Source organism: Pieris rapae, chromosome 20 (assembly GCF_905147795.1).
Source record: "Pieris rapae chromosome 20, ilPieRapa1.1, whole genome shotgun sequence".
Lineage (NCBI taxonomy): Eukaryota > Metazoa > Arthropoda > Insecta > Lepidoptera > Pieridae > Pieris > Pieris rapae.
Genome location: NC_059528.1, coordinates 718,225 through 735,469, shown reverse-complemented (window position 1 = coordinate 735,469; position 17,245 = coordinate 718,225). Strand labels below are relative to the sequence as shown.

General features: G+C 32.4%; 2 protein-coding genes across 5 annotated transcripts in view; one reads left to right on the top strand and one right to left on the bottom strand.

The window, feature by feature from the left end:
• The first annotated feature begins 203 nt into the window (after positions 1 to 203).
• Positions 204 to 2,509, top strand: LOC110994966 (nucleoporin Nup43). Its single transcript, XM_022261898.2, has 3 exons — positions 204 to 940; positions 1,316 to 1,487; positions 1,954 to 2,509. The coding sequence occupies exons 1-3, from the start codon at positions 576 to 578 to the stop codon at positions 2,452 to 2,454; spliced, it is 1,038 nt and encodes a 345-aa protein (XP_022117590.1). The 5' UTR covers positions 204 to 575; the 3' UTR covers positions 2,455 to 2,509.
• Positions 2,510 to 2,842: 333 nt separating this feature from the next.
• Positions 2,843 to 17,245, bottom strand: part of LOC110994967 (rho GTPase-activating protein conundrum) — an 80,458-nt gene continuing 66,055 nt past the window's right edge. For all 4 annotated transcript variants that reach the window (XM_022261899.2, XM_022261901.2, XM_022261903.2 and 1 more), the window contains 10 exons: positions 15,658 to 15,896; positions 8,713 to 8,837; positions 8,278 to 8,444; positions 7,768 to 7,873; positions 7,158 to 7,260; positions 5,935 to 6,094; positions 5,315 to 5,481; positions 4,522 to 4,699; positions 4,065 to 4,248; positions 2,843 to 3,690 (listed from right to left, as the gene is read on the bottom strand). In XM_022261899.2, coding sequence (XP_022117591.2) covers positions 3,516 to 3,690; positions 4,065 to 4,248; positions 4,522 to 4,699; positions 5,315 to 5,481; positions 5,935 to 6,094; positions 7,158 to 7,260; positions 7,768 to 7,873; positions 8,278 to 8,444; positions 8,713 to 8,837; positions 15,658 to 15,896 — 1,604 coding nt within the window. In that variant the 3' untranslated portion in view covers positions 2,843 to 3,515. The remainder of the gene's footprint in view (positions 3,691 to 4,064; positions 4,249 to 4,521; positions 4,700 to 5,314; positions 5,482 to 5,934; positions 6,095 to 7,157; positions 7,261 to 7,767; positions 7,874 to 8,277; positions 8,445 to 8,712; positions 8,838 to 15,657; positions 15,897 to 17,245) is intronic.

Sequence of the window (17,245 nt, the reverse complement as noted above, 5' to 3'; positions counted from 1 at the left end):
AAATTTATGAGAAGCCTGAAAAGGTCCCGCTGAACATACAGGAGCTACTTATGAATGCCTCAACTTATTTATATTTGTACAGATACATTTTAGAGACTGTTAAGGACATATAATTATTTAATTTAATTCTTACATTAATATTTAATACTTGTAACAATTAGTCGTAATTTAAAAAATATAAGGTTATTATTCAGATCCTTATATATTATGATGGTGATATTAATTTATGTCAAATGGGAAAGGACTATACTATATTGCACGGATTTGACAAAACAACTGATAATACATTTGACACAACTTGATAATGATTTCGATTTGACATAACTTAAAAGTTAAAACATGGATATGAAAAGAAATTGAAATTTACGAAAGACATAAATGAACCTAATATATAATTAATGTAAAATTTATACGAAAGACTAGGCGGTATGGTCGAAAGACTATAGCCTGCACCATGTGCGAAATAAATTAAAAAAAATAATCAACAACCGGGAAAAAATTACAAACTACCGCATGAGTTTATTTTATAATAATAATAGAATTGTTATTTTTGTAGGAAAACTAGATAGATAACAATGTCTATAATCATTGAAGGAACATTTGTGTCACAAAAAATTAATAAAATTCGATGGATTCCGGAAGAATATGTGGAAACTAAACACTTTTTTACTGGTAGTTGGGACGATGATGAAAACTCAGTAAAAGTTTGGACATATGAGAGTATCCATGAGAGTGTAAATGAGGATGAAAATGTGGAAAATCCGCGCGAGTTGTCAGAATATAAAGTGCCAGGAGATGTTACAGAAATTAAGCTAATTGATAAAAACAAAATTGCTGTGTCTCTATCCAATGGGGAAGTAAGATTGCTGGAGATCAGTGCTTATGAAAGAAACAGCCCACTGAGAGAAGTATACACTTGGAGCAATTTACATCATATCAAGTAAGTTTCTCATTTGTGTAACCATATTGTATTGAACCAGTAATATTGACTGAGGTTAGGCTAAAGCCTGCTTAACTATTGACTAGCATTATTACAAGCTTTGTTGCACAACCAACAACCAAAATAATTAATTATTGTTTATCATTTATAATATATAAGTATGTGAGACTGTCACAAAAATATTTCAAACACTTGTTTTAGATGAATATAAAATCTAAGATCAGTAAGTAATCTGTAAGCCTTTTATTTAATTTACTCTTGTTGGATGTGTACCAGAAATGTAGAATTAGAATTTGTATATTTCATTTGCATATTGGTAATTTCATTACCATATACTGGTTGATGATTCAATGATTTTTCTGATGGTGTTTCTAGTTCTGAAAGATGTTCTTGTACTGCCCTGGATACATTTGAGGGTGATATAGTAACTGTAGGTGAAGATGAGAAAGTGAACATACTCAACGGCAGAAGAGGGGATGTAACCAGATCAATTTCAGATACTGACAGTTGTTCTATTCATTCTGTCTCTTTTCTTAAATTAAATGAGGTAAGCTTAAATGTTATATGTATTATCAGTGGCAACAAATAGTTTGCTATCAAACTTTAGGAATATCAATTACTTAAGGCATCAGTGATAAAGCAACACCATATTCTATTATTTCATTAGCTTTATTGCTATAAAAGCATTTCGTCTCAATCAATTCAATCCTACTAATATTAAAAATGTAAAAGTTTGTGAGTATGAATGTATGTTTGTTAATCTTTCACATAAAAACTAATACTGAAAAACTGAATGGATATTTATGAAACTTAACAATAATATATGTCATACATCAGAATCACAGATGTGTGAATTATCCAAAATATTAAGTAAGTAGGGAAAAGCCTACCATATTCAAGCTATTCTGGTGTGCAGTGCCAGAACTGCTAGAGTTTCACATGTCATGAATCATGGAAATGTTTATTTAACAATTGGCAATATGTTTTTATTATATTAATGACTTATATTTTAGGTCATAACAGGAAATCTAAGAGGACACATGAAGGTTTGGGATATTAAAAGAGATAACAACAAACCTGTGGCATCATTTCATTTTCCTGGAGAAGAAGTAGCAGCAACATGCATTGTCCAACATCCAACTCAACCACATATAATTTTAGCTGGTAGTGAATGTGGCTCGCTGGCAGTATGGGATTTACGTATGAACAAATTCCCTACTTCCCAATTAAGTGCACATTCATCTGGTGTTACTGAAATGCAATTTCATCCAGAAAACCCAAACAAATTAATAACATGCTCTTTGTCTGGTGATGTGTGGGACTGGAATATGGAATCATTGACAAAGAAATCTGGTGATAGTTATGTACCCCTAGATGACAAAGCTACAATGAATGTAACCTCGATAATCCCCACTTTACATAAGGCAGTTAATACAATCCACTGTAATAAAGGAAGAGTATTGTGTGCTGCTGATAATGAAGCCATATATTTGATAAAAAATGTCAAATATTAGTACTTGTTATATGAGTTTGTTTTAAGAAAAGATAAATTAAAAATGTCATGAAATATTTGCTATTTTTTTTTAATGAACTTCTTTTGAATCATGCCACATCTTAGCCTTTCTAAAATTGTTATGCCCTACCTTATGTAATGGAAATTTAAATTCCAAATAATTTTAATGAATTTTGGAATAGCCCCCCCTTAATGAAATTGGAATTATTTTCACCCCCACAATGAAAAAAACACTGAGCAAGACAATCTCAATATAAAATTTCAATTCATTCCTAGACACAGCCAAGGCCGCCAGTGAAGTTGAAAATTTTAGTAGATGCACCTAAAGGCATAAAAAGAAAAAAACCATACAGGCCATAAAACACACAGGATTTAAAAAAATAACTCAATTTGATTTGATAATATATTTTTATAATTGGAAGTAAATATGCTTACATATAATATACATAACAAGTCAGTCTTTGCTTGCCTATACAATTGTTAATTTGCATTATTTTCCCAGTTACTTAAACTTTTGTATTAAAATACATTGTAATAAACATTGGTACCAAATTACAACACCTTTTCCAAATGGTAACCGATCACTCAAATGGCACCACATACCTTGGCTTAACTAGTTTTTTAGTGGAGGTATATTAACATTTTTCAAGTAAAGGAAAATTATAGAAATCAATCAGAATATTTTGTTAGTATTAATAAGTTTAAACAAAAAGGATTAAGAATATGTGATTGGAAGTTACATAGTCATGCCTAATACAATCCTTTCCACGGAAATGGCTTAGCCTCAACTGGAATATTTATACTAAATTATAATATAAGTTATTTGGCGTCATATACCACTATACCTTAACATATGGAGTATACAATAAACAATATCACTCAATATCGTATCTTAAAGTTAGATTCGAATAATCTACGTCACAATCATTCACATTGAATCAGGTATACTTAAACTATCAACATATTTAAGTATATTTTGATCTAATATGCAAATAAGCACAGCACAATTCAAGCACCTTACGGTCTATTCAACTTGTAGTCACAAATTTAATTAAATTAAAATCAAGTGTGATTATTTCGTCTGTGTTGGTGCGGTTTCCTCTGAGAGGCAGCAAGAAGTGAGGCAGGAACCATCCATAGTTGGTCGTTCCATCGCATTAACGCTTCTGTGACATGACAGCTGTTTGCCGCTGTTGCTAATTGAGTTTCTAGACTGTCTGTTGGCTTCAGGAGAAGACTGGAAAATAAACATTATTAAGTTTTCATCGCAATAATGCCAAAACGTCTTTAATAAATTATTAATCTTACATCTATTATTGGATACCTCTGAATATGCGACTGTTCAGTTGCTAACAAATTTTACTGACAAATCAGAGAGTTGTCTAAGTTCAGGCAAACTCCTAGGTTAAATTCCAAAACAAAATTAAGTAATCAACGCGGAAAGAACATCTTAAAGACATTAAGACAGAAATGCTCTTTAGATCATTGAAAAAAAAACATATACAGGTTTTCTTAAGCTTGCAAGCTATAAACATAGATTAGGTATTATCAGATGCTAAATTAGTTGCTGATTTCATAATATACGGCAAGTGACAATTGATAAAAATATACCTGGGTGGAAAGAGCGCCGGGGCAATAATCATAGCCACATTATGTTCGCTCATCTTGTTTGTATCACTCATTTCCACTATCTCTCGAACTAGTCGTAATATCTCTCGTAATGTTGCACGTTGTTCGGCCGGCAGAAGTAAAACTAGGAGATTTAGTGCACGGCCTTGGGTGCTGCCTGATAATGCTGTAATATTATAAAAAAGAACTAGTTAATGTAAAGAGAAGCGATAAGTAATGGTTTCATAAAACAGATTGTATTCTTAGGATTACCGGTTAATAACTTAGGCTTTTTGCAACAAAATTAATTATTTTAGTTTATCTTCTAGTGTCAAGGTGACATTAGAGAGTAATAAAAAATATGGCGCTATACCCTAGGTCTCGTTCTCGTAAGCACGTTACTGTTTCTTAATCATTAATCGCTTATGAGGTTTAATATACACATTTGTTTCACACATACCATACGTGTGATAGAACAGTCTGGCCAATTCCTGTGTGAGCGGAGGCTGCGGAAGCGCGCGGAGTAATCTCTTGAAGACGGCAGCAAGATCGTGTCCAGTGGCTCGGGACAGGGCCGCCTGAACACCACCACGCTCGCTGTACCACTGCTGCTCTATCAGCTGACAGAGCGATTCGATCTGAAATGTAATTATTTATTATGTAAAAAAATTATAAGAAAATATAAATCTAATTTCACAGTTTGTTCGAAATTGCCACATATTTCTAATTAACATTCACAAAAAATTTCGAATTAACTCAGATATATGAGTATTTTCACAATTTGTAAAACATTGTGCTATTATTCGAAATTTGCGCCTTTTTTATTATATACTAGCAGACTCGGCCAAGCGTTGCTGTGGCTAAAGTTTTTGTTATATTACATAGTAGTAAACTATTCAAGGGAAACGGTAGGAGAACTTATTTGAACTGTAGATAGCTTATGTGAAACGTTTGTACTTTTAACACAGCGCCATCTGTTAGAATTGTATCAAATAATAAACAAATAATTTGCAATAAAATAAAATTGCTACTATAATTAAATATCTAAGCTATCATATCTCTTAAGTTGGACCAGACTGCTCACGGTGTGCCAATTTAATTTAAAATCGGTTAAGTAGTTTAGGAGTCCATCGCGGACAAACATCGTGACTGGAGATTTATATATATTAAGATTTAATACGATTTGAACTGGTAATAACTATTTCGGCGACGATTCCCAGTCATGATTTGGTCTGGGTAACTTTATTACAAACCTTATGCTTATTCCCAGGAACCCGAAGTAGTCCCTCATCCCTGGTCCTGTCTCGTAGCGCCTCAATGAGAGTCCTAATGATCGCTGGAACTGAGCTCCAAGTTTCTTCCCAAATTATCATATCCTTGCGAAGAAGGGTTTCTAGGGCCACTCCGAATACGGCGCCTTCTGAAAATATACAGAGATAAAAAGAGATCATGTTTCATTACCCAACCTATATTTTTAACTTCTTTTAGAAACCGTTGAAAATTATAAAAATATCAATCATATTTAGATTAAATCAGATTAAATAAACGTTTTTAAGAATAAGGAGCCTAATATTTATTCGAACAGGCCGAAATGTTTCTTCCCAAATCGCCTTTTCAGCAAGACTAAGCAAATGAAAATTATAGTTTTAGTATTTAGATTTAGTATTGTCTGTTATTAACATAGCTTTTTGTAAACTTATAATTATTAAACATAATTTTAAGTAAGTTTACAATAATACATAGCTTCAATCCGATAAAAGTGTTATCCAGACTACTACCATTTCTCAAATCCAAAGTTGGATGGAAGACAATGACTGGATCCTAACAGCCAACCACTCTATAATCCTATAATTAACAGAGGCTTTATATATACCTTCTTTCCTCTTCTTCTTCGGCGGTTTTCTCTTGTGGAATGGGAGCGAGAACTTGTCGAATAACGCAGTCAATTCGAGCCAAAGTAGAGGCTGGAGTTTCTTGAACTGAGACTCTCCCAGACCCTCAATATCCACTGTACTATCGTGTTCGGGCCATTCCTGTAATTAGCATCCTTACTTATAAAAGTATGTAACTAACTTATTGATATGTTAATTATTCGAAATTCCTCGTTCTAAGACCAACTATTTACGAAACTCGGGTATGTATCGCATACCTACAAATTACAACATAAATTACCAGCAAATCGATATATTTAATGTGACTAAAAAATTCTTTAAAAAATATTCAAAAACTCAGGTATCTTTTAGTAATAATGGCTTTGTTTGTTCCTTCATATTGAATATATATTTTAATCTATCAATCTTATAACTGTGCTTTATGTTTCTATTTATATGTGTATTCAGTTTTGGCTTTTGTGTGTAATGTAATTAATTGGATATTGTTTAGTGATTAGCTGTAGGAATACTTAAATAAATAAATGTTTAAAACCACGAAATATTATGCCATACAGAAAACAAGGGAAAAGAAGAAGTCAAGTTAAAAAAACAGCCTCATATTGTAATTACCACTCACGACAACAGATGGCGTTATAAGCCATGGACGTGATCCGTGAAAATTTGTAAATTGTATCATTTTAACTTATACTTTAGATACGTTAAAGGCCTACTTGTGGTGACTGGTCGTACTAGAATTCGTGAATGCGGAGATGTTAGTCATTTCGACTATGTATTTGCTTGTTGTTTGAATGTCTGTGCGTACTCCTATTTCACCATGCCTTCTTATATTTTTTTTACTCAAGATGTTATTTAGAACGTGGTGTAATGGTTGCAGCTCCTTACAAACGTTACAACAAAAGAAAACTAGGATATTAAAAAGAGTGGCGGAGAGTTTATTGGCAGTTCTTCTCTTCCGTTCAACGCCCTTGTTTTGAGAACTGTCAGGAAATGTAAAATTAGAAGCATTTAATATTTCATTTAGTATATTTCTTTCTTTAATGTTCATAAGTGTACATTGTGTTAACTATAAAAATAAATGATAATTAATTAACTTAATTAACTAATTCCGGATAATGGTTTAGAACTAAGCCTAATCTGTGCGAATTGTATAATATGTCTTGTATTGACTTTATAAACGTAGGGAATTTCGTTTAATAAAGCTTACTTCGTCGTGTTCGAGCATCTGTCGGTCGAGATTGAACTTGTGTTCGAAGCTGAGAGGCTGCGAGGACGCCGCGCTCTTCGTGCGAGATACCGGCGCGTGCTTCCTGAAATTATTATTTACATAAATAACTTTACTAAAGATAAATCAATTTTGAGAGGATTAATCTTCTGTTGCTTTAATTCAAAATAACACTGAGCGGTTTCTGTTAAAAAAACTTATGGAGAATTGAATTCTGTTACTACAAATAACTTTTTATTAAATATAACTTTTTATATAATATACTTATTATAAGAACTAGATCAAGGGTAGAAAATTAAACACTCCATTCACAGGTTTTACGTTAACACTTCGAATTAAAAGAAGATTGCCCGTGCGCTCGAATATCCCACTTCGGGTGGATGTCAATTCGTAAAAAAGTCAAATGACCAACTATGGCACATGCGCGCTTAGCAAGATTCTTAAGAATATGTTAATATAACATAACAAAGTTAAGAATTTAATGAAATAAATAATTAAAGCTACATATTTAATATTTCTATAATTTATTTAAAAAATTATATTTGAAACATAATTTTTTTTATTTTAGTTTGAGCCTAGTAAATCTACTTACATAAAAACATCGTTTTCTTTGAGAATGGAGCCATTAATCCGCTCCTTGCCAATCCTTGGGCCTTGTACCGTCCCATACCGTTGGTAGCCAAGAAGCTCTATGCCTTCTGTAATTAAACACATTATCATTAACGAAACTGTACCAATATTTAGTGCTGAACGATAAAAGTAACTACAATATAGGTTTATCGAAAATCCCCTAAACCAATTGGCTTTCTTAAGAATCTAAGCTAGGACTTGTGTTTAACACATTTCTATCATCAACGTCAACTACGTGTCTTATTTTTGAATCAAAAGTAATATAGTATGTGGAAATAGACAATTAGTATTATACCTTCACTATCTAAACAGATACTATTATAAACCGCCGCATTACAAAACGGCTCTGTTTTTGAAAACAGCTAGCCGTAATGTAATACAGCGGATTATACAATACGGCTGCGACATATACACTATATAAACGATATACGTTTTGAAGCAATGAAATACTATGTGTATAAGGTATACTGACCAGTATTAGAAGCGATATCAGCCCAATGCAGCTCGTTGGGCTTGAATAGCTCGTGCACGGGCCGGGGAGGGGAATTGGGTCCGGGAGGGGAGAGGCGCTCGCGTCGCCCGCTCGGCGCTGACGGCGTACGCGCGATCGGTGCGTGCGTGCCCGCTGGGTAACTATCACTGTGGTAAAAAGTAATGACTTGTACTACGGGATTGTTTTATGCTATTAGTATACGCATGAATTTCTGACTTTTTAAATTAAGCAGTAGTAAACAGTGAGTAAATATATAAATAAAAGTGAGTGAATTGTAAAAAAATTGTCGAATAAGCCGTATACGAAAAATATTGTTTGTAATACTTAAAGTTTTGTAACCCTATATGCTATTCTTGCACTTTTCCCAAAGCTCCAATTATAAGAACTAAAATAATACAAGAGGATTTTACTCACACAAAGTCAGGCGGTGTTGCAGCATCAGCCCATTCAGTTGGGGGGCTGCCTGATCCGCCGCTCGGCAGCGAGTCCAGAGAATCCGGGGTCGCGCTGCGCGACCGAGGCTCGCTGCCACTTGAGTTCTGTAACGAGATTTCAGTAATCTTGTAAATCTCTCATTGATTACATAGACATGTACGATAGCTGGGTTAGTGTTGAATAAAACTAACAAGACTTTTTACACCATTAAAATACATGCATGTATTAAGGTGGCGTCTGACATCGAATTTTCGCTCGATGTGAATATTAGCGTGAGCATGCTCACAACACCTGGATATTCGTGATTCACCTGTGCTCCATCCCATCCACAGTTGCAGTCAAAATGGCGGACGTAGAGGTGGTGGCGACTGACTTGTAACATTCAAAGGGATTCGCCAAAAAGAGCGACCGAGCGAGCTCCACTCGGCACTCGTATCGAGCTGCTCGGCTCGATGTACTAACATGCCGAATATTCGACCTGTAACGTGCTCGCATCGAGTGAATATTCAATGTCAGTCTCCACCTTACAACTTTCCATTTTTATAGCAATATGAAACATTAGTTCTAAAACACAGCTAACAAAAATTAAATTCGCTGAATACGAGTAATTGTTATTTCGTTGGAAACGAACGATTATTACACGTGAGAACATTTTACAAAACCTTCACTTTGCTACCGAAATGGATGTAATATGTAATTAAATTACTACATTACATTTTGTATTTATCATCATTTTAGTACACTATCGGGTCAGTATATTCTTGAAGCCTTATTGAATGTACATAAAATATAATACTAGAAACATAACTAATGTAAACGTACAACCAAAAAGGCCTCGGAAGATAAAGATAAAGATAATTTATTTGGAAATTGTATACTTTTGACAATAAATTACCAAGCGAAATTAGAGCGTTATTACAGAATAAATTCAAAACTCTCGTATCTTATTCCTTAGGATTCATTTGCTCCAGTTCAAGTAATTTGACTCAAGCTTGGCAATAGTGTCGGACAGTTTCTTGCTAGTTCTTCTTGCCTGCTCTACGCTGACTTGCGAACGTGGTATATGTAAATTTGGATGTGAACATCTTTTCTGTTGACATTTGAAATTTGAATAAAGTTATTTTGTGTTTCAGTTTACAACGTTTACGTTTTTCATAACCCCGTAGTAATACGGAAATATGGGAGGCATCCGATTTTTAATCTTACTCTAAGTAGATTTTTTTATTAAGATCTTAATGTTCTGAATTGAAATAATTACAATACTAACTGATATAATTTTGATCTATTTGATTTTGTAAATAGAAATGCTTACACAAATTAACAATATGTTTTTAAAGTCAGGTGCGCTGCGATAACTTGTTCCAGCAATAAAGATAATCGTTTGTGTCGTGAGACCGATTAAATAACAATTAAATGAATAAAATTTACGTTATTTGTTGAATTTAGGCAATTATGTTTCCTTTCATTATAGGGCGTTAACCTATAATAGGTGTATCCTGTTTCGGTACGTTAAACACAAATCTCTTGTAAGAAAAAATTACGTGGATTTAAAGTGTATATTTTTCATTTGGTTATTTTTTTATGTAACTCGGGCAAGCGGGTCTCGTGATGTTAAGTGATACAGACACACACAGAGGGCTCGCAAGTGAGTTCGCGGCCTTTTCAATTTAAGTATGTTCACTCCACATGCATGCATATTTAACATCTTAAAGCTATCTTCCAGTTTGTTACGGCCAAGACGAACTTTAATGAAAAAAAGTTCGCTTAGAGCATGCAAGTACTAAAAGTAAACAACAATACAATCGCACATGTAAGAATGTCCAGCAAAAAGCAACTAAACATCCGGGCACGGCGGATATGTCGAAAAACCAGTGTCCACTAGATTTGGAGACACGCCGGCTGCAATACAACCTTGCCAATACGACCTTGATCATACGAGTTTTCATTAAAATAATCTATATTTTAATAGATCTATGTACTATTAATAGCAATTTTGTTTTTGTGTCAATGTTTATGAATATATTGTGAAGCCTTGATGCCGCGGCGGTGATATCGATTTTTTTTTCGGAAAAAAAGTTTAAAATAATAGTTTTTTGCAGATAAATATTATATATTAAATTATATTAGTTTTGTTTGAAAAATCCTCTATAACACAACTTCCCAATTCGAGAGTATAATTTTTTTTTAATATCTCGAAAAACTCAGTCGATTTCTTTTATACTAAACGCGTGGCGATTAAAGTATGATGCGGCCAAGTAAAACCTCGTGTTTAATTAAATCAAAGTACAAGCATTCCTTTTTGTATTCAAAGGGTGAATGACTGTTCTGGGAAGAGGATACATAAATAACGCCATGTTTTTAACTGGAACTAACCTACTGCAGTTGAATTATAATGTTATTGTTGGGTCTGCAAGTACAAAGCTAAGCGACCATTAATCAATTTTAAGTTAAATTTTTCTTGTCAAAGAGCGGAAGATATATACGAGAAGAGTAAGCAAAAGAAGGAGTTTTGGTGACATGCTAAATAAAAACGCCTTCCGCTTTATTAATAATATTTGTTAGGAGCTTAGTAGTTAATTGGCGTAAAATAAGGAGCTATTTGAAAAAACTGAACGTGTTATAAAATTTATAAAGAATTTACACAAATCATTTTTCATTTCGGCTTTCGTGTAAAACATCAACGTGTAAACTAATCAAATTGAACCTTTTTGGATATATGAGTTATTTGACCTACATTTAATTGCCCATACCGAAGGTTTATTGGATCGAGGTTAAATAAAATTAATATGTCCCCTACTCCGCTGCGCAAGGTAATTTAAAACAGTGTAACGTGAAAAATCATCGGTCAAATTCATATTTTAAAATAACATACAATATAACGTTAGTTTTATTAACTTAAAAAATATCATAAGAATAAGAATTAAGACTTCAGTAGCGAGAAATCATTTCTTTATTTCTACGGCCATAGGTCAGAATACGATAAATCCAATTTCATTTATTAATACGACAAGCAATTAAATTATTAAGAAATCTTGACGGTACTATTTAAATATAAAACACTCGATATATATAAGTCATACTGAGCAAAAATGGACGTATCATTGTTTGATCTATGACCACAGATTTATCGAGTGTTACTTTTTTTCATAACTGATGATTCCCTCGGAATCGAACCCTGGTTCCAGTCCATAGCATACTTGATAAGTGCGTGATCAACCGAGACACGGAGCAGTATAGTATATGTAATTATATGCTTATTGCTCGCGTGCAGTTGAAGCGAAATAAAACCTTCGAGAAATGAAAACATTATTTCCTTCGTATATAATTAAACTAATTCATTAATTTCACTAAATTTACCTGAATTTATATTTTCATTATTGCTTATAAATAATCACTGGACAAGATTGCTTTATTACAACTGTGATATAAAATTTACAATCGCCAATTTTTTTTTATATTCTTGTATTTTTGTGTTCATATTACTGGCAATTTATAGTTTATATTTAGCCCATTGCTCGTTAGAAGCTTGTTTGTATTGTATTGTTTATAACAGCACTCAATATATTCATATTACCAAAAGCTATAATAATAGATATTAGTATACTTTCCATAAAAATGTAAACAAAAACATTTAAAATTAAAAAAAATACGTAAATATTTAAAAACAACTCGTTATTTTATTCATAGTAATAATCATGATTAATCTATTATCTTTTAAAGGATTTCCAATAAGTTATCACTAAGAGCTATTTCTAATTCTTGTTATCAGCGCATAATTCTTTACCACTTTTGTTTATCTTAATGGGTAAAGATTTACGTACAAGTCTCTAATTGGAGTGTCCTACTTTCGAAGAAAGATAATCCCAGCATACCAGAATTTAAAAGGGAATTTCTAGCAAGTGCTACTGACAAAAGGTAACCATAAAAAATTAACCTTAAACGCGTAGTTGACTAGTGTTCCTAAAACATATGTACTTAACGTAACTAGATATGAATGAACAGAAGAATAATATATAAAAGAAGCAAGCTAAGAGAGTCTGCCATACATTGTAAAATACTTATGGACTAATAGCTGATCTAACTTAATAAATTGATATAATTACTGATGAAATGATATTGCATTAACAACTGATAATGAAACACTAAATGTATCACACTGTACAGAAGATTATAAAAATAAAAGGAAAAATGATTGACGCCATACCATAATATCAAGATACGAGCGAACCAACGCCAATCCCCTACAATTCCCCATCTTCTCGCAAACCTTATGTCTCATTGTATCACAAATCATTGTCACAACACACATCCACTCCGCACAACAAACACTGGTAATATTGCGTTTTGAAATTCGCCGGACGCCAGGCAATTTTCAACGTCCGTTAACACAATAATTTTTACGTAATTAAAAGGGATATTTGGACGACCGTCCTCGGCTGACATAGACAACAAATTGGTTCTAATGGCACTCTAATGAGTTCCATTACCACCTGGAAAGACAGTCCCTGACAGTATTAAAGGAATCGATTATAAAAAGTTTTATGAGGCAATTAAGTTCATCAAGTTCTAGTAAATTTGATTTGATTCAACTGCTTTAGTTTAAACGCAATTGCTTCAGTATGCACTTTGGTACTTGTTCATCAGCCGACGGGAGCACAAAAAGTGTTGCCTTGCATCTAGCTTTTTACGTTATGTGGAACAATAAAAAGTCATCTCGCAAAGTGCTGACTTGCAAAATCGCATATTTTCACCGATTAACCCACTGGTAAGACGATTTGGCGCAATATACCATTAAAATGAGCGATTCTCGTGAAGAATCATGAAATACTTAGCGTAATGACACTTACATTTGTAGAGTATGTCAGTATAATGCTTTTATTTTAGTTCACTTGAAATTCGGTCAAATATTTTTATGTTCTAAGAACGCTTCTTGACACGGCACATTTATAAAATAAAGCGTGTCATGCCATATTATAACTCAGTATGTCTGTCAGTGTGTTTGACTGAACCCTATGTCAGGAAGTTGGGCAAATGGCAGTTTCAATAGCGATAAATCGGGTCTGAATCGATCTGGGGACCATACCTTAATTCTTGATCCTTATTGGTTTTTTTTATTGACCTAACAAGATTATGCATGGTCAGAAGTTTTACTTCTATGGCGTAACAAGAAAAAATCTTTTCATAAATTTAATTCTACGTTTGTAGAAAAAACGACACTAACAATAGAAAAAAGGGATTTTAATACATTCAAAGTTTTATTATAACGCATTATTTAGTGAAATAGTTCATTTAAAAATCACAAAAATCTAAAATGTTGACTATAACCAACTTAAGGGTATCAGTTTTTTGTGGCGGTATTTTTTTATAGAACAGGGGGCAAACGGGCAGGAGGCTCACCTGATGTTTAGTGATACCGCCGCCCATGGACACTCTCGATGCTAGAGGGCTCGCGAGTGTAAAATTTACTCTCATCCTTTTTCTCTGACGTGCCAAACGAAGTATAACTTAAAAAATAAATGCACAATTACTGCAATAAACAATAAAATGCACGAAAATACTAGAAAGTGATTCGTGACTATTTCACCTCGCTTTTGAAAGTCACAGGTGTAAAATTGAGTGTCAACAGTTTATATAATAGTTTATTTAACCAGGCACCGAGGCGTTTAGATAATTAACGAAGAATTTGACTGCTACCTCAATTCATCTCATTCAACTCAAAATATCTTTATTCATATGGGTATACAAGTACACTTATGAACGTCAATTAAAATTAGTTGTAAATTTACATTTACTACCAGTATACGAGCAGGCAAGAAGAACTGGCAAGAAACTTTCCGCCATCCTTTTTAATCGCTAAGTTTTTAGTCGTACAAATTGTTTGAACTGGAGCAAATCCATCCCAAGGATTAGGATAATTAAGTATTCGTCACATTTATAAAAAGCTTTATTGGTTTACTTTTAACGAGGGCTTTGAATTTATTTAGTTGGCCTATATATATTATATATATCAACTTTTTATTAAATTATGAGTAAATTCAAAGTTAAATTATAATTTTGATATGTGAAAAATGCGTCAAAATCAATTAAGTATATTTTTTATAATAAAAACACTTGGACCAAATTTAAATATGCTATAAAAAGTTTCATTCCTATTTGAATATTGTAAATAAAATAATAATATTTATGTGGTGGAAATAAATCAATTTGTTTATATAGATAACAATGTTAAGTAACTTTTAGAAAAAAATCCTTTTTTTTATATGTTTATTTTCTGCCAGTTCTTAAATAATGGGCGTAGATAAAGTGGAAATATTTTTAAATACATCAAGCATTATCTACTGCTTCTACATTTTTTCTCAGACAACGTATCGCATACAATATAACAATTTAATTAAAATGTATTGAATAAGTTTTAGCTTCTCAGTATTTATTCACAACAGAGGTCACTACTGCTGATTTAAGATATCAGATAACAGTGAAATGAGATTTTGTTTCACGTAGACTATATTAAGTTGTATAATTAAATTCGTGTCAACTTTTTATTCGACTTTCTCATTTAAGACCTTTCATTTGCTAGAAATTTAACAATACATAAATATGTAAAGAATTTAAAAACTTCTTTGAAATCGAAATAAAATAAGTATTCGTGACAATTGTCTAACTAGTGTTCTTTGAAAAATCTAAGGATTATATGATTTAGAAAAAGGCTCACGGTGCCACTAGCCTATAAATTCAGAAAATTTTAGAATTTTTATTTAGTTCCTTATAAATTTTTACTATTGTATCCGAAAGACTTGTCTATTACGATTTAATTTCAGTAATATCTTTTGTTTTATTAATAAACTAATTTATATATATAACTTACCTCCGTCACAGAATATATAGCTATAATTAAATTAGAATTATATAATATATACAACTTACCTCTAAATCACGGAAGACATCCCTTATATCTGGTTTCCTGGCGCGCGTCGCGGCCTTTTTCCGTCTAACAGTTCTATTCAGACGTCTGACTCTTCGTCTGACGGCGGCTGCCTGTTCCCTCGGCAAGGGCCTTACTGCTTCACCCAGTTGGGCCTCGGTCACCTCCAAGCCAGCCTGGAATGGCGCCGCGAGAGATGCTAGACCAGCCGCCTGGAGCCATTCTGTTTCTAATTCGCCTTCTGTTGAAGAAATAATATCGTTAATAAAATAATATAAATATACAATGTTTGTTTAGGCATGAACTTAGCGAACAATAGTATCGCAGATATAAGATATATGTATATAATGAGACCCATCCGACATAGCACAGGATCCGGCTGCAGGATTAGTATCTCATCCGTTATTTGCTAAAAACCAAATTTTTATATATATTTATAACAAGGACAATGTATATCTACCTAGTTGCCTATCAAAATTTAGCCGCTAGCTAGTATTTTTAATAAAATTATGTTTTAGAAAATGATTTCGTTCACCTGTTATTTAAATAAAATATTGTCTATATCACAGATATGTACATGAAGACTTAAAAAATTACATTTTGGTAACATTTTTTATTTGTTTAGCATTAGTAAATATTTTCATAATTGTATTGATATTTACATTTGAAATATCACTGTAGATACCCTCATACAAGGCAGAGGATAAGGTAATTCTATCCACATTGTTAAAAAATTGCGGTAAAAAAAAACCCTAAAACATATAATTGTAATAAACGACTTATTATAATAAAATCGTGCCACGAAAAACCTTTAGTACATTCAAAATTGTTAATGATTTAAAAATTGCACAGGAAATGATCGTATCTAAGTGTACTTTAACCATAATACAATAATGATACACTTTTTACAGTACCCCACAAAAACCATTATAATATCGTCCTTCAGATGTTTTTCGGGTACATTTAGCTTTTTTTTCTAAATTATCCTATATTGTTAATCAAAAGTCAACCGTAACATATCGAAATAAAGGTCCTAATTCTGTGCGAATAATATTAAGTTTTTTCGATGATGTATCAAATCAGCACAACGCAAAACACTTAACAAAAAATCTGACATAGGTTAAGAAACTCGTGATGTTGCTGGCTTATTATTAAATGATATTTCATTGTTAAATTTGAACATGAATTAGATTCACGTAAAAAAATCGTATAATTCAATTTACTTAAATACAGTAGGATTGGTAGGTTTTGTTTCATCGCAAATGAAACTTCTTTAACGATAATTTATTAGATTATAAATAACATAGCTAATTCCTAGTTCTTTTATATACATATAGTTATTTCCTTAAATGACCCGACTGTTGTATCTTGGTGATGATATTTATTTGTGTTAAAAAGTAATACGTATAAGTTTTTAAACAGACAAAAGATATCCAACCTCATAGTTTCTAAAGGTATCATAATATATATGTATATATACCTATATGTATATCAACAGAGTGACAGTTATTTATTTCTAAAAAGACATCAAATATTTCCAGCTTTTAGCTGAGCTTTTATTAGAAAATTCTTTCTTTTAATTTTTTATTC

What these genes read in the sequence shown, in the direction of transcription:
- LOC110994966 (XM_022261898.2), top strand. Translation starts at nt 576, where the DNA reads ATGTCTATAATCATTGAAGGAACATTTGTGTCACAAAAAATTAATAAA. An exon ending in AGCAATTTACATCATATCAA is followed by an intron (nt 941 to 1,315) that starts GTAAGTTTCTCA and finishes TGGTGTTTCTAG; the next exon opens with TTCTGAAAGATGTTCTTGTA. An exon ending in CTTTTCTTAAATTAAATGAG is followed by an intron (nt 1,488 to 1,953) that starts GTAAGCTTAAAT and finishes CTTATATTTTAG; the next exon opens with GTCATAACAGGAAATCTAAG.